Source organism: Pan troglodytes, chromosome 2 (genome assembly GCF_028858775.2).
Source record: "Pan troglodytes isolate AG18354 chromosome 2, NHGRI_mPanTro3-v2.0_pri, whole genome shotgun sequence".
NCBI lineage: Eukaryota > Metazoa > Chordata > Mammalia > Primates > Hominidae > Pan > Pan troglodytes.
Window position 1 is genome coordinate 68,595,209 of NC_086015.1, and position 22,183 is coordinate 68,617,391.

A 22,183-nucleotide genomic window follows, 5' to 3' on the forward strand; every position below is an offset into this window, starting at 1 on the left:
AAACATAAAGTTGAACACCTTAAATATATGCAATTTTTATTTGTCAAGTATCCCTTGATGAAGCTGAAAAAAGAAACAGGAAAGAAAATTGACAAGGAGGATGAGACAACAGCTGCTTCAGAAGAAATTATTTATTTATTAAAAGGTCAAGAGAGCTTATTGGGAAAGTTAATAAATCTCTAGAAAGCTTTTCTAAAATTGACTCCCTTTCAGATTTTACTGTTAAATTCACTTTCAGTCAAGAATATACTACTTTGCTATTACGTGACTTGATATGAAAAATGTATGCAAAAATATTTATCGATTGCTTTATTCTTTTCAAAACCTTGGCATGATTAAAATGAAGATGTAACTTTGTTGATGGTCAAATACAAATAAATTTATTTTCATAATTTTTGATTAATTTCTCAAGATAAAATCTCAATCACATCTTTTCCTTTTAGTATTTAATTCAAAATTTTGATTGTGCTGCTTTTTTCTCCCCTGGTACCACTGCTCCTTGAATAAGTCCTCTTGAGTGTTGGGCTTGACATGAAGCAGGTATTTAATAAATCAGAGCTATTAAAAATTTGGGCTCTGAACAAAGACTAGAGAAAGGCCCCCCTTACCGTCTGTAATTTGTGCAAGAGTAGCAAATTTTAGTAGTGAGGATGCCCTTGAAAGATACAGGCCAATAATTTAGGTGAATAAAAGAAACAAGGACATTTAACTCACAGATGGCAAATAATTTTCATCCCCGGTGCCAATGTCAATCAATTGGTAACAGCTGCCCAAGAAACCGTGCTGAACGTGATTCACCAACAGCATCATGTCTTAGCATCATATTGATGATACCTGTATTGGTTGTGGAATGAGGAGTGGACAAGATATCTTAGGTATTAGCTAGATCCTAACTCATCTTTCATTGATGCAGGCCATCTCATCAATGTAGGTGACACATTATCTTTCACCACTCAGGAGAGAAGCAATGTGTACACAGAAGAGGTTCCAAGGATTTAGGTTAAGTAAATATTATACCCTTATGTGGATATTAAAGAGGGCAGAGATGAAGCTCTGAATATTTGTGGTTCAGCAGCAGCAGGATCCTTAATTTTCATAGACATGGGAACCTCACAGAGTTCATGCAACTGGACACCTTACTGACGCAGGGCTATTCGTTCCAGGATTAGGAATTAACTGCATTGAATTCTGTTCCTAATCCAGCACTTCATTTACCAGAATTCTCGCCCACATAAACAACATTTAGCCCCAAGAGAAGAATAAGGTGCCTTCATCTGAAATGACTGAGAAGAATGTGGTGACACTGGGAAATGTCAAGATTAGCTTTTAAAAGGATAAAATACCCTCCAACTTCTTGGCTCAAAATCCTTTGGAAGTCACCACTACCTATAAGATAGTACAACCTCCTTAGCATAACCTCCCTGTAACTTTACAAATCTTAATCTTCACCTATCTTCCTAGTCTGACCATTCACTCCCACCAATAAACCTAAATTTCAAGTCCTATATATTTCCAGGTCAGCCATATATCATTCTACATGGTGGCAGTAAAGTGAACTGGTTAAGTGTGTAGCGTCTGAAGTCCGACCCATAAGGATACCAATCTTTCCCATTTTCTATTTGTATCACCTTGGATAAATTACTTAACCTCTCTAAGCCTCAGTTTCTTCCTCTGTATAATGAGTTTCTTATAGGATTGTTATATGGATTAAAGAAGAATCCATATCAGCTTTAGTTCCTGGCAGATCAAAATGCCTTTGTATGTACTGTCTCCTTATCACACTTCTATAAGGTAGTGTCTATTATAGAAGCCTAATTTATGGATGAGAAAGGCATGCCTTAAAATAGTTAATTTCCCAAGGCCATGTGGCTCCTAATCATGGAAATCTATTTCCAGAGTCTATAAACTACTAAAAATTTCCAAGAAGGGGGTCAACAAACGTTTGTTAAACGAGTAAATGAGTTCATGCATTCGTTCTCTTGTATACAAATAGAAACTAAGTATGTTTGTGTTGTAGATTTTTCTTAAATGTAAATTGCTCATTTTGTTAGTCTGCATGAGCCCTTGAGCAAAGCAGCCATTTAAAAATCCACTTTTTCGACTAATAGACATTGGAGAGTACCAAAGGTGGGAGGATAAAAGGAGGATAAGGGTTGAAAAATTACCTATTGGGTACAATGTTCATTATTTGGGTAATGGGTACTCTAAAAGCTCAGACTTCACCACTACCCAATATATGCATGTAAGAAACCTGTAGTCCTACCCCTTAAATATATAAAATGATAAAATAAAAATTTACTTTTATAAGCCCAAGAAAGATCCCAACCCATAGTAGGTGCTCAATCGATGATGCTGAAAGAGTAAGTGATTGATGGAGTCTGACACTCATGACAAGGAGGATAGAGTGCTTCCAGCCAAATGACTCTTTCTCAGTCAGTGTAAACCTCTGACAACCTCGTCTTGCCTGCAGCTCCTGCAGCGCGAGACCCATCAGCCATGAAAGAGGCAGGAGTTTCAATGGGTCACTGAAGCCAAGGTTGTTTCCGTGGCACCTTGGGCATCCTGAGGCTGCTCCCTAATGCGGGTCATTCAAATGGTGACAGTATGATGTGCTGTCAACAAAATCACCCAGTTCTTTCAAACGAAGTTGCATGCTAGCTACCCAGCTGATGTCTTGATAAAAAGGAGGAAATAAAACGTCAGATGCAGGTTCTGTAAATCAAGTGATAATCCACTGTGATCATATGCAAAGAGTGATAGTCTATTCTGGGTTAATTTGGGGGGTCTTTTCCAATGTCTCCAGGTTTCCTTTCATGCTTTGCTGACTCAGGGTATTTCACCCTTCCATGCATATTCTTTATTCCAGTAGATGTGAGTAGGGAGAATGAGAGGAGCACAAATGATATTGGATTCCCCTTACGATCTGCCGTGATAAATGGTTTGGCCCCAGACATCCTTAAAATCATCAGATGAAAAAAAAATCCTATTTTATCTTGCACTGCATCGATTCCCATCTTCCCATTGCCACAATTAATCAAGAGCTAAGTGTACTGGAGACAAATAAGTATCACAGAAATGGCTACTTTTTCTTCTAAAGAGATACGAACATGGTGGCCCTGGGTACAACTTGGCTTTAGCTCAACAGGAGGAAGGGGTCCATGTGAAAGGATGACCTTTGACAGGAAGGCTTTCTGCTTTGGTACTTTGTGAAACAAATAGTTTCCTGAAAACAAGAGCCTAATGCCCAACCTCCCACTAATGCGATTAAGGGAGCTAATTTCCTGGGTTGGTTTCCCTTCCATTGCACCCATCAGAGCTGGGTTGCTACAAAAGGCCCTCTCTCCTGGAAATTGCTCCCTCCTAGAATACACAGAAAAGTATGGCTTGGCTGACACTGAAAAAAAACATAAGGGATAAGGATGAATATTGCTTAGCAATGGAACAGCTGTGACTGGACTCAACTCGAGACTCAGTGTGGGTTGTAAAACCTTCTCAGTGCATTTGCTGCATCTTCCCTCAAGCCAAGAGTAAATATTTACACATGCCAGACTTGATGACAACATCAAATTCTTCCTAACTTGTTGAGTAACCACCAAGAGGTTCAAAGGCTCTGAGGTCTCGACTTTCACACTCAGTGGACTGTGACTTGCAATGTAGGCTTGCACACTTTTCATTTGCTTCTAGAGAGACTTCCTTATGCCAACAGGTGACTTTCCCATTCTATTCCACTAAAGTGTCATAACTGGCTCAGATTGCCTGTCTCAGATGACAAATCTTCTTTAATTTTGTTTTCATTCTTTACAAGGAGATTAAGAAACCTCCACTGAATAATAAAAGGTTATCAGGAGGCCCTCCCTGAATTCAGGCGCTTGATGTGCATTGATTAAGTTGACTTGAATTGAGGCCACTACTTGGAGGGAGATTGTTTTTTCCAAGAAAGAAGAATAGCAGAGAATCCTTCTCTCTTTCGAAGAGAAGAAAGGAGCAACTCAACATGGCCTTCAGGTCTTAGGAAATTAATTTATAAAGCAGGCTGCATGCAATGCTGTTTGATTTAATTAGGAAGTAGTAAGGACACTGCAGCCACATGCTCAAATTTATAACCAAGTGTACAAAGAAAAATACTTGCCCCATTCTGCAGCTGTGCAAGGAGAAATGGATTTCCCCCAAAAATAATTTGAAAACAGTCCTCCAAGAACTTTGTTAATTGTCTTATAAAGTTGTCACTCATTTGGATGTTTGGGGTAGTGAAAAGCTGATGTAGTGATTGAGTAATTAATTCCAAGTAAGGCTTTACGGCCCTTGAAAGAAGAGGTGAATGTACATTTTCAAGGTAACCCCATTCTCCATTAAGCGCACAGTAGGTAGTCATTAAAGACAGCATTGACAATGGCTGTTCAACAATTCAGCAATCATCTGCTTTGTACCAATCATATGCAGGCTTCATATCAGTAGCTGAAGATGTAAAGACCCTGCCCTAACTTTAAAACACTAGTGGTCGTATAATAAATATGTAACTAGTCTTGTCATCTCAGTTGATGACAACTTCATCCTTCCCATTGCTCAGGTTTTGACCTTGGAGTTTTGAGATTCCTTTGTACCTTTAGTCTTGTGTACTTTTAACTCCTTTGTACCTTTAACTCACACACTATGTTCAATCCATCAACAAATCATATTGGTTCCAACTTCAAAAGATAACCAGAATCTAACTACATACTGCCACTTTCACCGCTCCCATTGGGGCCAAGCCACCAGCATCTCTCTCCCGGATTACTGCAAGGATTTCCTAATCAATGGCACCGCTTCTGTCCTGTACACACTTCCCCCACCATCTCTTCTCAATGTACCAGCCAGAGTGCTCCTTTAAAAACATAAATGCAGTAAGACGTCATTCCTCAGCTCAAAACCTCCAGTGGCTCCTGATGTCTCTGAGTCCAAGCCAAAGTTCTTATAATGGTTATATGGTCATGTATGACCTAGTCTTGTTTAACCTTACCTAGGAGTGTCCTCTGTGCTCACTTGGCAACAGCCACACTGCCTCCGTCTTCCCTACTTCAAGGACTTTGCAATGGCTATTCCCTTTGCCTGGAATGCTCTTCCCCTAAATAGCTTATTATCTTGCTCTATGATTCAAACATTTCAACTCTACTGTCCACATCTCACCCTTGGTATCCCGATCTGCCTTAGGCTGCTCTGATTTCTAGCAGCACTTATCACTATAACACTATGGAGTTTTCTTATCTATCAGGTTACTGTTTATTGCCTATTGTTTATTGTCCCACTAAAAAGTAACATCCAAGAAGACACAGATTTTTTTTTATCTGTTTTGCTCATTGTGCCTAGAACAGTGCCTGGCACATATTAAATAAGTGAGTGAGTGACTGAATGAATAGTGATAGCAAATGCCATAATGGAGTCATGTATAAATATCATACTTGATTAGCATGCTTAGCTGAAGGCTCACTGTCTATCTATGCAGCTTCATGTAGACATTCCAAAACAGAGATATAGACTTTAATTCAATTCCACAAATACTCATTTACCAGCTGAATATGTCCAAATGCTTAGATTAAGGGCCTCTATACAGGTTGAATTCAGATGAATAAATAGAGTTCCTGCCTGGATATTACAATAAAGAAAGTACATTCATTGCTTTTAAAGATTGACTGCCCAGCAAGACAGCTCTAATTTATTCTAGATCTGAGTGTAAGCCATGCTGCTCTTCATGGCTGGGAAGAGTTTTGTGTAAGGTGATCAGTTAAATCCCTTTTAGTCATGACTCTACTCTCCATGTCCTCTTTCTTTTAAATGGCAATTAGGCAAATTTCACAATCACTTACAGCAATTTACAGAAAAACAAATTACAGTGAGACTGGGCTGGGCATGGTGGCTCATGCCTGGAATCTCAGCACTTTGGGAGGCCAAGGCAGGAAGATCGCTTGAGGCCAGGAGTTCAAGCCCAGCCTGGGCAACATAGTGAGACATCATCTCTATAAATAAGAAATAAAAATAAATAAAAAACGACTAGCTGTGCATAGTGGTGAGTGCCTATAGTCCCAGCTACTCAGGCTGAGGTGGGAGGATCACTTGAGCCTGGGAGGTTGAAGCTGCAGTGAGCTGTGATCACACCACTGCACTCCAGCCTCGGTGACAGAGTGAGACCCTGTCCCAAAAATACAGGGAAGGGAACAACACACAATGGGGCTTGTGGGATACAGGATGTGTGGGCAAGGGAGAGCATCAGGAAAAATAGCTAATGCATGCTGGGCTTAATACCTAGGTGAGGGGTTGACAGGTACAGCAAATCACCATGGCACATGTTTACCTATGTAACAAACCCGCACATCTTGCACATATACTCCAGAACTTTAAATTAAAAATAAATAAATAATAAAATAAGATGGGACTGGGCTGAGCAAACTGTTGAAAATCAACACAGGGTCATCGGTATGTTGTGGTTTAAATATAAGGAATAGATACGAATTAATCATGCACCTAGGTTCAGTGAGAAGAGGATAAAAAATCTGTATAGTATTGCTATTCTAGTAATGACTTGAGAAAAATACATGTCACCATAGAACCTTTTGCAACGAACAGGCATAATGAAATACTGAATAAGTCTACCAGTGGTCTGCTACTGGTTAGAGCTGAAAACATAAAAATTAAGTCAAGTAATGCTTCTAATAAAACATTTGCAAGTCAGTTCCCCACAGGACAGCTTTTTGAAAAGACTCAATGAGAGCAAGGATTTTATGCTAAACTTAGAGGATAAGTACTTTCAAAACTTGACTTGGGGCCTTTGTATTTTTTAAGATCCAGAGTAAATCCCTTGATATCAAATAGTGCAGCTACACAACTTTTCAATCAATACTCTGAGGGCGTATGTATGAGGGAGAAATACAATGGTGAATTTTGAGAGCCACTTATTTTATGAAAATCCATGACATCTGAAAGCTCTCCCTCTGCATGCCAGAGAAGGAAGGAAGTAGTATCTGGCCACTGCTCCATAGAACCAGAACTCGCAAGTAGTGAGGCATCCCATCTCACCTAAGTAGTTGTCATCGTCTGTTTCCCCTGAGAAACTGTGCTGCCGCACATCAATATTGGTAGCACCAGCTGGAATTCGGACCACAGTATTGTAACCTGAAAAGAATTTAGCAGAAATTCAGTACTCCACAGAATGGTTCACTTTCTCTAAGTATGGAATAAAAAGTGGACAACAAAGGAATAGAATATAATTCTCATATAATTCTATTAGGTGCCTTCTAGTCGATGGATAATCCACCGTAACGAGACTGATTTTTATGCTCGACATTAATATTTTTGCATATTACATGTGGTTAACAATTTTCAAACTTTGACCATATTCCTTCGCATGGTTCTTAGGAGCAGATTCTTACCATAATGTACTGTATTAAATGTTCCTGCCACTGTTTTGCATGAAGAATTATCGCCACCACAAACCCCACACTTATCTCGCCGGGCTTTTGAGTTTAAAACATGATCGCATCCAGCTTGCTTTTAAAAAGAAAAGATTTGAAATAAATGTAAGTATTATAGAGATTATAAAATGGCAAATAATGTGTTTCTTTTAATCGTGTGCACTAAAAATGACGAGAAAGTCAAGTCCTTTAAAACTTGGAAAGGTTGAAAACTGAAATTATATACTGCCTTGCTATTTAAAATGTGGTCCTTGGACCAGCAGCCATGGGCACCTTTGATGTGGTCAGGAATGCAGAATTTCAGGACCCACCCAGATCTATTGGATCAGAGTCGGCATTTTAATAGGATTCCTCAGGTGCTTCATCTACAGATAAAAGTTTGAAAAGCACTAGTCTGTAAGTAAGCACAGTAATTTCTTAAAAAATTACTTAGGAATGAAAAAAAAAGGGAATAGGTGAGAACTGTATCTAATTAAAGAGCTCATGCCCCACCTTAAGGGAGTAGCTGCTGTCCACTCCAGACTATTGCTGCTATGAGGGAATGGGAGCCCAGTGTTGACATTTTTTCCCAATTTTCCAAAGAAGCTGGAAAAATTGACTTTATGTAAAATCCCATACGTTTAAATATTGGCTATGAATGCCAGCCAAAGTATGACCATGGGCCTCCATTTTGAGGCCTGAGGCTCCATCGAGTGGCCTGCTGAATTTCTCCTCATATTAACACAATGCAGCCATGTACACTGAACTCTGAAACATACACTGACAATGACCAGAAGACCAGAAGAACAGAGTCCACATTCTTGTCCGTTTTGTTCATTTGTGTGAACTAATCTTTGAGGAAAAACTCAATGTGTTGCTGTGAAATGGACAGATAAGGAAATCTGCAATATAAGCTATTAGTCAGTGGGTGATGCCCTTAGGGGCTCTTTCAATCAAATCCTTCCAACCAGGAACTCCAATATGCCTTTGGACCACAGGCAAAAAAAAAAAAAAAAACAAAACAAAACAACCAGAGGCATCATCTCCGAGCCCAACCCGGTTAGGAATAATTTTTGACTAACGAGAACTGTGAAATGGTATCTAGCCCCTGAGAAATCACTGCTCTGATGTTTTGCTGTTTCCCAGAAGTTTCTCAATTTCCTTTTCAAGAATAATTAATTAACAGGAATGTCTCAGGTAAAAATGATCGTGGTTAAAAATGCAAAGAGAAACTTGAGTGAGGCCAGCTCTTCTTCCTGACATATTTCTCAACCTCAGCTATTCAATCTAAAAAATTTGCTGTCAGGAAGCATTTGGGAAGCATTTGCTTAAGCATTGAGGTTATAGCAAAGGAGTGTGGGTGTAAATTGTTACAATAAATTTTTAAGGAGAGGTTTTGTGCAAGACCCCCACAGAGACTGAAAATGTCAAGAAAAATCCAGGGCAACGGCTCCCAAACTTTGGCACTACATGCATCAGAAAAAAGTGATATTGATGCTGTTGCTGATCCTGGGGCCATACTTTGAGAACCGCTGCCCTGGCAATAGTGCACAGATACTAGCAGTTGCTATTCTATCTAGGAAGCCACAAGTCACAGGTTGGCAGCGGGAAAACACAGTGAAGAAGACACCATCTAGGACTTACCCGGCAAAGGCCCTGGACACAGATATCATTCGTGTCCTGGCCACAAGGAGTTCCGTCTATCACTCTGTCTCGAAGCTGATAGTAGGCTGTGTTCCCTGCCACTCTGCAGAACAACTTGCACCGGTCCTTCATCAGAACTAGAGAGGAGAAACAATACAACTTGACTTTTGTGCCTGGCCTCAGTGCCGGCCAGCCAACGGTGAACAGATACACCAGACACACTTACTTCCACTGTATTTAGGGACCCAGCGCACATTGGGAAGCAGACCGTTGATGTTAAAATGCTTCCCGTCAAAGTGAGCACACTGTTCATCTCGGAAGTCTCGCTTCTGCTTGAGACATGGCTCCGTGTTGCAGGACTTAAATTTCATTCTACGTCCTACACAGTATTTTCCACCATTTTTTGGTCTGAAAAAAAAATGTGAAGAGCACACACACTGTATTATCATGTATTCCTCTGAACATCACTCCCTCATTCATGACTTCCTGTCTTCTAGAGAAGTAAATCTAGGGTGGCAAATGACAGAGGAATGGGCAAGAGCTCTGAATCCTGGTTTTTCATCCTGCCTTCAATACCATAATGTGTATAACCTTGGGTAAGTCACTTGGCCTCCGCAATCTTCCCTTATATTTGCAAAATGGGATGTAGCTATCTTGTAGGCTGTTGTGAGAATAAATGTTAGAATGTATAGCTTAAAGTATGAGATACGAAGCCTGAATCTGAATCTATTAGGCCACTTTTTGTTCCTTTTCTTCCCAACATTCACGGTGCTTCAATGTTTAAAATGTAGAAGGTGAAACGTACCCAAGAGTAGTTTGGAATGCTCCCTATCTTCCTTTTGTACCTTGACATATTCACAGGAGACCATCATAAACTTGTTCCCTCACACCTCCATTCATTCTGTCCCTCTACTCCCTCTCTCCAGACAACCATTGTTTTTGCTTTTTTGTTTCACAAATACAATGGAATAATGGGAATGTGTTCATATTTTGACTAACTTAAGAGGAGAAGCAGGAAAGAGCATACTGGTTTCATTAGCTTTTGTGTGACGAGTGTATGGCATAAGCCTTGCAAAGCATCACAGTGCAAATTTAATCTCCGCATGCAACCCTGTGTATGTATATTCCAGATGTGATCCAGAGAGTAAATTATACAACACATCTACCAGCAGTCAGCAGCATGCCAAATTCATCAAGGAAACAGGAAGATCACAGAATCGTAGGACGTTGGGGCTCACTCACCCAGGGCTGAAACAGCTCGGGTTTCACAACTGCCCTAGGACACCCCTGCAACTGAAAGGACATTTTTCACCTTTTTTCCTTTAGAATCAATCTTTCAGAGTAATCCGGACTATAAAAAATGGGTTTTTGGCTGGTTTGTTTGAAACAGGAGTTTTGGGGAATGAGAAATATATCCCCACTCACGAAATATAGAATGAGAGGTAGAAAGAGCTCTAGAGTTGGATCTTGGTTCCAATCTGGCCCTATCCTCACTGTGTGGCCCTAGACTAAGTTCTCAGTCTTCCTGAGTTTCAATTTTTCCCCTTCTTTACAATAAGTGCACATAGTAGATGCCATAAAATGTTACCTACTATGATACTTCATGTCAATACTGCCCAATCTAATCTGATCCAATTCTGCAGTTGGCTTGAGCACCCACTCTGAGCACCGAGGCAGGACTCAGTGCTCCTGCAGCGTGCCCAGGTGCCACAAAGGCCCTCCTAGAGAAGCTTGTCCTGATACTGTTATAAACGTACTTGCTCGATCAAAGATTTGCAACATTAAGTAAGAGCACCAGCTTTGCAGTTACAAGCTGGGGAGGGTGACTTTGTGTAAGCTGTCTCACCTTCCTGGCCTCTATCTTCACATGTAAAACAGAGATGATGCTGTGTACTTAAAAGGCTTGTTGTGACTCTGAGGAACTTAGCAAGAAGTCTGACCAACATTCACCATTATTTATCATAAGGAAGACTGCATCTAGGGATGCAAAATGGCACATAACACAGTCGTGTCTACGTCTGTCTGTTTCTGCATTAAGCACAATTAAGCCCATATACTGTATATCTGCACTATTCATTCAAACTGGGAAATCTCCTTCATATCTTGTCCAAGGCTAGGGAAGATGAGGTGCTTTTATACCAAGTGACAGGACGTTTAGAGAAGTACTTTGCCCAAAGGTCACACAGCTAACAAAGGAGCAGAGTCAGGACTGGAATCCAAGTCTCCCAGACTCTTCTCTGTGCACGTCTGCTACATTATCCATATGCTGTGTTTCAGAGTCTTTTTTTTTTCTTTTCTTTTTTGGTGCCATTTAGAGATGCAGAATGGGTTTCCTAGATCCAAGCCCTTTTCTCAGTACCAAGGCATCCCAGTCTCATGCATAAAATATCACAGATTACCCATGAATAATAGATCAGGACTGTATACCTGCTCAGGTAAAACTTGTTTCAAATGTGCTACAAGGAAGACCCCCTTCAATTTTTCCTCCAGTTGAAATTATCTTTCTGGAATCTTTTTAGATGTCCCAGCTGACTATGGTGGATCAATCATTTATTTATTGCCTGAAAGTAACTCATACTTCTTTCCCTTTGAACATAAAGTTTTTTAAATTGATTTTTTTTTGTTCTCTTATATGACACGTCTTAGCTGATTCTTGAAATTTATCAAATGCAGTAGTTCTTCGGACTGCAAATAGTTATTATTTATAGGTGGCTTCCCTTCAGATGGTAACAGTTTCCACCTTTGCTTGCTTTGATGACCACTATAACATGGCAAGTAGTATTTTGGGATTTATTTTTATAAAAAACATTTTTTATAAACACACAAAAAATATTGTATGTGAGAGGCAATACTCCTGATGGTTAGAAACATGGACTCTGGAAACAGAGGGTTTGAATCCCAGCTATGCCTCTTAATAATGATGCAATATTAGGCAAGTTGCTTAATCTTGCCAAGCCTCCGTTTGCTTATCTGTAAAAGGGAGATGATACTAATATCTATTTCATAAAGCTGTAGTGAGGGTTAACTAGATTAATACATTCAAAGCACTTGCACAAAGTGTGGCTCACAGTAAGTGATTAATAAAAGTTTAGCTATTACAAGATTTGGCAAACTACCATCCTGTGGGCCAAACCCAGCCCGCCACTGATTTTTGCATGGTTTGTGAGCTAAGAATAAGTTTTACATTTTAAAGTAATTGAAAAAAATTTTTACAAAGAAGAAGATTTTGGGACACACGTCAACTATGGGAAATTCAAATTTCAGTGTCCATAAATAAAGATTTGTTGGAACACAGCCACACCCACGTTGTCTATGTTTGTTTCTCCGTGTATCAGTAAGGTTGAGTAATTGTGATGGAGACCACATAAACCTCAAAGCTTAAAGTATTTACTATTTGGCCCTGATGGAAAAGGTTTCCTGATCCCTGGACTATTCTTGTGTCACTGTCCTACGTTCCAAATTCTGTCACTGACTTTGCTGAGAGGGGAGCCCAACCCAACTCTCCCTGACCAGAAGCTCAAGACCTGGCCTCTCTTCCAGGCTGTCTCCCTTAAGACAGGCCTCTTTCCATATCAAAAGTTGGTCTGCAAGTGGATTTGCTTTTATGTAAAGGCAGGTTACAATTTGTTCCTTAATTATTGACATGACTTTAACAAATGTAAATTGGCCTTCTAAACTACATATGTTTCCTCTCTCCTAGACAATGTGATTGCTGCCTGATGTACATGGACTATGTAATAGAGAAAGCTTCAGCCAACCAAACTCATCTTTCAGCATGGAAAAGAATCATTTTATAATTTAATTATTTAGCTGAATAGCAGTATTTTTTAGAGTAGGCAAATATTGAAAATAATAGGAAACATAGCTTTAAAAAATAGTAACCACACTTCCCAACTATTAAGATCCTTTTAAAATATTGCATGTCAAATAGGGATAGGAAGGGTTTAAGGAAATTGCTAGAGTAATTACTATTCTGCACAGCCAAATTGGATCTTTCTTTCAAGCACATATTACACAGCCATGCCTGTTAATACATAGAAAGGAAATTCAAGATGATGCATACCAAAGCTATAAAGAAATTTTTGCAGAGGTCATCACAGGTACAGTCTATCCTCAAGGAAAGCTAAACTTTGGTCTGCAAAAGGGTTTGAACAGAAATCAACTTCTACGTCTAGGTACGATGAATTAGGGTAGTCAGATTTAGGGTTGGCACAAGACATTTCTAAAGATACAACAGGCAGCCCCAGAAGGTAGTGTGATTCCTGCGCCTGGAGGTTTTTAAGAAGGGGCCTGATGGCCAATTATGAAGAATGCTGAAAGGCTATTCAAAGATTAGATGGGATGGGGTGGGAGCTGTACCAGCCCATCTTTAATGATCTTTCCAAATGGGGCAGTCTATGAAACTGGATTCTTTTATTTATTCATTAGTTAATGGCTCTTCCACAGTAACCAATTCTCAACATTTCGAAACAACTTCATCCAAACTGAGTGCCTCAAAAAAAGCCTTGCTGTAATTCCTTACAGCCAAATGAGAAATTCATTTTTTTGGATGAAATAGACATATGTCTTGAATATGTTTTTAAAGTAAGATTTCATAAGCAGTTGCTATGGAGAGAGCCTAAGGGGGAAATATCTAGTTCACAATCTTTTTTCCCTCAAATCTATGAGTTTATTATTTTTAAATTTTAACCTATCTCCTAATTTGAAAGTAAAATAGAAGCACTGGAAAAAGAAAATGCTGTGCCTTTCCTAAGGAACTGACACGATTTTTGTTTTTGATGGACTGTAACAATTCTACGTACCATTTTGTTTCAGCCACAAGGAAGCTCTGAGCCAAATTTTGAGCACAAAACAAGTATAGGGCCCAAAAGCCTGAAAATACATCTTCTAGTTCCAAAGCTCAGTCTGGTTTTGGTACTGTTAAGCTATGTTTTGGAGGTTCTGATTTTAAATTTTACTCTATTACACATGTCTTATAGGCTGGGTGACCATATAATTAATTGCCCAATCAAGAACGTTCTGAGAGTGAAAATGGGAGCTATTAATAATTCCTTCAGGGCAACAGATAGAACGAGGGACTGTCCTTGCAAACCAGAACTATGATCATCTTATCTGTAGGGCATGGATCAAAATTGAAATAAAAAAAAAAAGCACTTAAAGACAAAATACGAGGGCCCCACCTGTAACACCATATATACCAGTTGAGACCAAAATATCTTGTGACCAAAATTAGAAAGCATATGGTCTCTACAGCTTGTTCATGGAGTAGAGCATAATCTCATGTACATGGCAAGGCTACTTATCTTTTTTGGCTTTTACGCTTTCAGGGGGAAAAAAACTCTTAAGAATATACTATAAAGTCTCTGGATGCTAAATAAATACACTCTTGAATCAGATAAATATTGTGAAAAAAGAAAAAAAAAATCCAGTGTCCTTAATAGAGACATACCTTGTACCTTGGATTCTAAAAACAGAGCTCTCCATTATATTGTAAGGGCTCGTCGAACTGACAAAAGGCATATTCCCAGTGAGGGGGGCAGCTGTTCCCCTCAAACTCCTTGAGAAGCATGACAGCAACCACTTCTACGTTCTACATAATGAACCATCTGCTCTGTGAATTTCTCTGAACAAGCTTTTAAACTGAGATTTGGATCTGATTTTCCCTTTTCTGTGTTCGTTTCTCTTTTCAGATTGACTCCCCCAGAGCCATTGTAACCTCCGTATTCAGAGGCAGTCTCCTTCCTCAATTAACAGGGACATCCTAAAGTGCAAATAACTTGGAGGAGTTTTAATGAAATGATGTCAGTGCTGACACTCAAGTAGGTGGATTGTTGTTGTTTTTTTTTTTTTTTAAAAAAAACCTCCCATAGCAAACAGCAGGGACAAGGACCTCTAATTGAGGTCTTTAATGATCGGTTCTTAACTTCTGAATGTGAGGATCTTTGTTGCACTTTGAAGCTCAAGGTCCTTTTCTGCTGAGATCTTTACACTGGGTGATTTTCTTTGTCTAGCCCATTCCAATTATGGAGTGATTTATCTCTCTCCACTTTTCACATTACTTCTAGAATTGCTCAAGACTTAAGAAAGTATTATTTTAAAAAAAGGCCAAACACTTCTTTTGAATGGAATATCCTTGAGTCAAAAATGTTTAAAGTGCTTATAAAGTGGTCACTGTTTGCAATATCCATACCCTTATGACAGCATTTACTATAAACTAATAACTTTGCTCAATGTAGCCACCAAATAGTTTTTAATATGTAAAAAATTCATCATATTAGTTGTTACGATACAAGGTTTTCTTTTAAAGCTTCAACAATACAAGCAACAAGGATGTATAGCTGAGTTTAAAAAGCAGTACCAGCCTTCTTTTATATTATATGATACTTATTTTATATTATGTGGTACTTATTTCATATAATATGTATTTACATCCACAATCTGAAAAGTCTGAAATGACACACACTGAATTACTTTTCAGTGATTATTTCTCACGGGGAGTAGGCAGGAAGTAGGAATAGTGTGACAACTTCTAAAATATTCTATATGTTTTTGTCTGAATTTTTTGAAGCATGATCTATATTTATACTAATATTTAAAAAACTAATTCAAAATATAGGCTATATAGAAAATCTAAGGCTTATTCATTTTTATACGTAGCTACAGTGTTAGTTTTATGGAACAGAGTCTGTATCTCACAGCCCTTTAGTTATCTTCCTTATTGACCACTACATGGACATGAAATAAGGTTGGGTTATGAACAAAAATAAGTTAATTAATCATCATCTGTGATTTGTAGTACAGAGTACTGAGACCAGGGCTTGCAAACCAGTTGCCTACAGCTATATTCTTTTTGATTCACACAATTCAGATTTTTCATAGAAAAGATTCGGAAGCTTTGCCAATATTAGACTCTTTTCTTACTGCCGAACAATCAGCCAGACCTGAGTAGTGCCCTGCACTTGGTCTCTACAATACAACTATTGTATTACCCCAGCCTACTTAGTTCCTTTACTTCACCTGTTTGCTTCTCAGTACAATAGAGTTTGCTATCCGTGATCTAAGCTATTAAAAATAAATGAGACTGCTAGGGGAAATCATTTTACAAAATCCCAAAGCAGCTGGGGTCTTAAAAATGGTTGTTGGTTTTTACATCAAAAAATTGTTCCTATAGACTTCTTGGTTCCCAGCCTAAATAGGTTCCATGGCAAGTCTGAGGAAGTGCCATACAAACTATTACTTACTTTTACTTACCTATTATTTTCTATTCCTTTTCAACTATGTATGTCTTAGATCCATGTAAAATTGGATGTCATTTTTTATAATGAAGATAGCAATTTATTATCTATAAACAACCTTCCCCCACCCTCCACCCCGCCCATGTCTGCTATGACAAATGCTGGGAAAAAAGTCCATGGACTTTATTTAAACATGTCAGTCCTAACAAGGTTAGGCTGGTAGAGGTTGCCATGGTCACACAATGAGAATTATTCTGAAAGGCAAGAGACTCCCAATCTGTAAAATGTCAGGTTGTGGGATGGGGACCTCAGCTGTCTCACCTGTAATACAACTAGATTGATTAAAAAAGTAATTCCTTATCACAGAACACATTATTGGTGGGAAAAAAAGAAAAAAAATAAAAAGTAATTCTTGATTTGGGGTCCCAGGTCCCTTGAGGTCTAACTAGAAGGAATATATTAGTCTACAAACTGGATGAAAATGTCCAATTTTTTTGTTTCCATGTGAAAATCTATCTAGTCACTCCATTAGTGTGCTATCTTTTTTTTTTGCCTGCTTTTTTTTGTTTTGTTTTGTTTTTGCTTTTTTGTTGTTTTTTTATTTTTATTTTTTATTATTACTATAAATTTTAGGGTACACGTGCACAATGTGCAGGTTAGTTACATATGTATACATGTGCCCTGCTGGTGTGCTGCACCCATTAACTCGTCATTTAGCATTAGGTATATCTCCTAATGCTATCCCTCCCCCCGCCCCCCACCCCACAACAGTCCCCAGAGTGTGATGTTCCCCTTCCTGTGTCCATGTGTTCTCATTGTTAAGCTCTGAGTGTAGCAGGGAGAGTGAGACCTGCCTGATTGTCAACACTAGGAAACAGACCGACCACAAAACCATCATCTGTTTGGTAGATAAAACTTTGAATAACAAAGGATCTTGAGAGTAAACAATAACACAGGGGGAAGTGCCTGGGAATAGACTTTGGGTACCGTGGGTCTAAGCAGCCCTTGAAGTTTACGTTCTTTCTAGCTCTCTAAGTTGGAATGTGCTCTTCATCCACCAAATTATTCCCTTTAGGAATTTCATGTTCCTGCCATGGCAGTAATAACAGTTATACATTCTAGGACTTACTCTGGTCTGTTGCACTCTCGAATGGCTGTTTTGATGCCCCCTCCACATGTTCTGGAGCAGGTTCCAAAGGGACTCCAACTTCCCCAGGATCCATCTGTCACGGGGACATCCATTTCTTTGGGAACACAAAATCCATACTTGCAGTGCTGTATTTAATAAGGGGAATAGTGAGGGAGACTTGGCGCTGTGAGTTGTTACAGGACTGGCTGTCCTTTTAAACACACCATACTGTAATTCTTTTCCATGTGTGGGTTTGAAATGCTGCAGGTTCATCATCTATATGAATAATGGAAACTATAGGGATTTTAATCTCACACTTAGTGATTTTAGGCTGGGTCTTCCTTTACAGCTTGCTTGAATAAAACTGGCCAGTGACTGGCTCCAGGCTGACAGGGTAACTCCAATGGCAAGCTTCAAACTGCTCAATTAGTTTACTTGGAAAAACCAGGAGTGGAAATGGGAAGGGTGGTTATAGACAGGGCAAAAATGAGTTATAAGATTTGCATAGTGAATTTCCATCAACAAGGCCTAGAGAAGTTACAAGTCTGGTAAACTATAATGCTTTATTGCTCCCAATTTTAATTATATTGGAGAGGGGGGAAAAAAAAGCAAGTTACATGATTCCTATAAACACACTCCAGGAAAGCCGTCAGGATGAGACGAAAGCAAAACGGACACACTACAGAGAGCCCTAAACTTTATGACTTGTTTGTTACTAGCGGTTTCAGATTCTCCAGCCTGGAGCAGGAAGAAGGCCATGACGTTTAAAAAATAATAATAAAACAAAATAAAACTCCTCAGCAGGACAAGGGAGGAGAGAAGTCATTCCGACCCTCTGCCATTGTTGGGGTGTGAAGCCCTGACACAAAGCCGAGGTCACTGAGCAGTGGACAAAGGAAAAGTGGCGGCAGTGGCCACAGGAGGGTGACGCCCCGCGGCTCGCTCAGATCTCTGAAGCGGAGCTGGTGGCGGCTGTCGTGATTTATCCCCAGGGAGGACACAGCCACCAAGAGGGGAGAGGCAGAGAGGTTTGAAGGCCAGGGGGTGGGGCAGTATGCAGGGAAGGTGGAAAAAGAAGAGGTAGGTGAAGGTCTCAGTGGGAATAGCAGGCCCCACCCCCACACAAGGCTTGGTAAACAATTATTTAAACAGTGCAATTAAGCTTTCTCCAGTCTGCCTGGCCTCCTCCCTTGTAATTATCCTCTTACAGTATCTGAGGGCACGTCCCTTTCCCTGGGCTGTTTGGCTGAGGCTTAAGATGTTCTGCGTCTGAACCCTGGGTGACTCAGGACCCATGAAATGCGCACTGAGGCAGTGGGGACTACGTCACTCTCTGGAAATCACTTCATATTTGTCTTTACAGTGGTTGTGAACATTTCTTAGAAAATATACATATAAAAATAAATGAACAGATGGACGGCTTTGTCTAGAGTACCTCTGCCCAGTAGACACAGAACATGAACCACATATATAATTTAAGAATTTCTAAAGTCACATAAAATACTAATAAAAAACTTAAATTAATTTTAATATATTTTATTTAGCCCAATCTATCTAACACATTGTTATTTCTACATGTAGTCAACATAACATTACTCAAGAATTTTTTTTTTTTTTTGAGACAGAGTCTTCCTCTCTCACCCAGGCTGGAGTGCAGTGGTGCAATCATGGCTCACTGCAGCCTCAACGTCCCAGGCTCAAGTGATCCTCCCACCTCAGCCTCCCAAGTAGCTGGGACCACAGGTGTATGCCACCATGCTCAGCTAAATTTTTTTATCTTTTATAGAGACAGTTAGGGGTGGGGGTCTTAGTATGTTGCCCAGGCTAATCTCAAACTCCTAGACTCAAGCAATCTGCCCTCCTTGGCCTCCCAAAGTGCTGGGATTACAGGCATGAGCCACCACACCTGGCCTACTAATTAGATTTTTTAATGCTTTTTTTTTTTCATACTAAGTCTTCAAATCCTGGGATGTATTTTATACCTAAGCACATCTCAGTTCATGTCGACATTTTAACATACCCACACGTGGCTGGTGGCCACCATATTGGACACAGCAGTTCTAGACAGACAAAACTTAACAAAATACAACAGGTCTCACTGGGACTGGTAACTCTTTTACAAAACAACTCTGTGGCCTTGGGTGAGTCCTTAAAGTCTGTTTCCACAATCAAAAAATGGGGACCTACTGGCCAAAATTATTTGGAGTATAACATGGGACAAAGTATGTAACATACTTAGTATACAACTTAGCACATAGGGGACCCCACTTAAATAACAGTGGCAATGATAATGGCAAACGTGTACACTGCACTTAATATTTGTCAGGCACTGTTCTAAGCATTATATATACAAACTTAGTCCTCACAACACACTATGAAGTAGGTACTATTATTACTTCCATTTTTACGAAAAGAAAATGAAGGGACAGAGGAGTTGATGCCAAACATCACAAAGAGGCAGGAATGGTACTGAAATATAGACAAGACTTAACAGTGCATACTCTTAACTGGGACACATGCTGCCTCTTAACTGTGAGCAAAGGGGACAATTTCCGACATCTAAATAAGGACTGAAGTTTTCACCAAAAGTAAGATTAATGAGATGGCTAGGTAAGACTGAGACTCCAGATTATTCACTCAATATCCATCCTCCCCTTTATCTTGGCAATAGAACCTATATTTTCCAAAGTTTCCCTACGGATAGAGGTGGTCAGAGAGATGTAAGCAGAATTCACTGGGTAGGATTCCTGAAGAGGCCCTTTGAACTCTTTGGCTTCATTCTGTGGGGAAGTCAGACTCCATGGCTGGAGCAACCACAGCCATTTTGTACCTTGAGGACAAAACTAAGGAGTTTTCTGGAAATACATTTTTTCCCTCTTAACACTTCAGACTTCAGTTTCTGGATCTCTTTATTCTATAGATTTTACTTCCACACAAGAGCAAATTCCAAATGACCACTCTTCTCATTAAGCATTACTATAAACCTCAGAACAAAACAAGGGGGTAGGTTTATCAGAGCGCTACCATCTAGCACTGCACTCAAATGTCCTCATAGTTGCTTTTTAAAAGAAAACTTCTAATTCAAAACTGATATGGAAACTAAATATTTCTCAGTAATATGACCATTGACAGGTGTCCAAAAGAAAGGAAGAACTTCCGAGGAATATGAAAAGTGTCTGATATGACAGATGCTGGGAATGGGGTCTGTTTGGGAAACATGCACCAAGATAATCTATTTTACCAGGCAAATTCTACAGATAATAATCACATAGCAAAATTACTATTACATTATAACAAAACATTAAGTGGCTGGTGAAATAAGAGCCAAACTAAAGTCAGCCTTTGTTTAAAATGTCCAAAACCATTTAAATAATATTTTATAGAAATGTATCTTTTTAAGAGGTTGGAATGGGGACTTGGAGGTTGATTTTGTCCAAATGAAACTTGAAACAAAAGAGTTTCAAACCTCAGACTCACAAATAAGGTTAAAAGGAAAATGCTAAAGGACTTAAGAGAGTGGAGAAAATAAAGAGACATTAGTGAGTCATTCATCAAAATAACATTGTGTCAGCAGCCCAAGACAGATTACTGCTGCAGGAACAGAACAGAAAGAAGAAAAAGAAAGAAAAAACATTAACCCAGCAGCCAAGGGAGGCAGAATGTGCTAGCATATAGAGAAAAGGCACATACTGGCAACTCTATGAAAAAGAAACAAAGCAAAACACTCAGAGAATTTCTATGCCAACATATTCACCTTCTTTGGCATTTCTAGAATGTGTAAATACTTTTCAGGATATTTATATATATCCACATCTTTAATAAAAGCTGCTAGACATGGCCACTTTTCTAAAACAACTAAAAATGGGCCTATCATTTTCTCTGCACAGTTCTTCTCCAAAAGCATCCTGAGCCTGCCTTGGGAATGCCTTGAAGGCTCCTGCTCTTGCTACAAGCACACCCACTTGCTTGTGTTTAGCAGGAGCAGGGTCTGCTGAAAGCTCTCCCGAAGCTCCCCATCCCTCACAAGATAGAAGATTACCCTACGATCCCTCCTCTTCTGCAAAAACAGAAGATTGGGAAAAGACACAATTGACATCCTCCAAGTTATTCTGCATTCCAGAATTGGTTGGGTAACCATACTGCTATCTGGAGCTTGACAGCACGTTCATGACAGTTTTACTAAATGCAAGTCATTTCATCACATGATTGAAAATTTTTCGTTGTTGTGTTTCTTTTGCAGCAATAACATGTGTCAGAAATAGACATAGTGGGTGGATCCATCAGGTTAAGAACCACAACTAAATACCAGTGATTTCACTGAGATCAAACAGATTCAATTTAAGTAATATAATGGGCTGGTTCTAACCCAAGCCAACTAACCAAGTTGTCAAATAGGTATCTTGTTTATTGTCATCTCCTACCAACTGGTAGCAGTTGTTTGGGTCTTTGTGTTTAGAAGGACTCTGAGGCCACATCTTGATTTTGTAAGAATGAGTGTCATATTCAATTTTTAATGGCTGCCATGGATTCTTAGACCAAAATATGATTTTGTGGCCACCAATCCACTAAGTTACATGTCTTGCAAAGATTCAACATGTCTTGCAAAGATTCACTCTTTGGCCAAAGAGATATATTTCCCTTTAAACCAATGAAAGCTCTAGAAGCTATTACGCTTGTATCCGTATAAACTTTGTGTTAGGTTGCTATTGAGGAAAGCTGTATTCTCAATTGATGAGGTCCCAGCCACAGAGAAA

General features: G+C 39.3%; 1 protein-coding gene across 4 annotated transcripts in view; it reads right to left on the reverse strand.

The window, feature by feature from the left end:
* The window catches only part of ADAMTS9 (ADAM metallopeptidase with thrombospondin type 1 motif 9), a 175,441-nt gene that overhangs the window by 111,787 nt on the left and 41,471 nt on the right, over positions 1–22,183 (reverse strand). For all 4 annotated transcript variants that reach the window (XM_003309854.6, XM_528704.8, XM_016941459.3 and 1 more), the window contains 5 exons: positions 17,430–17,575; positions 9,292–9,473; positions 9,066–9,202; positions 7,401–7,518; positions 7,048–7,143 (listed from right to left, as the gene is read on the reverse strand). In XM_003309854.6, coding sequence (XP_003309902.2) covers positions 7,048–7,143; positions 7,401–7,518; positions 9,066–9,202; positions 9,292–9,473; positions 17,430–17,575 — 679 coding nt within the window. The remainder of the gene's footprint in view (positions 1–7,047; positions 7,144–7,400; positions 7,519–9,065; positions 9,203–9,291; positions 9,474–17,429; positions 17,576–22,183) is intronic.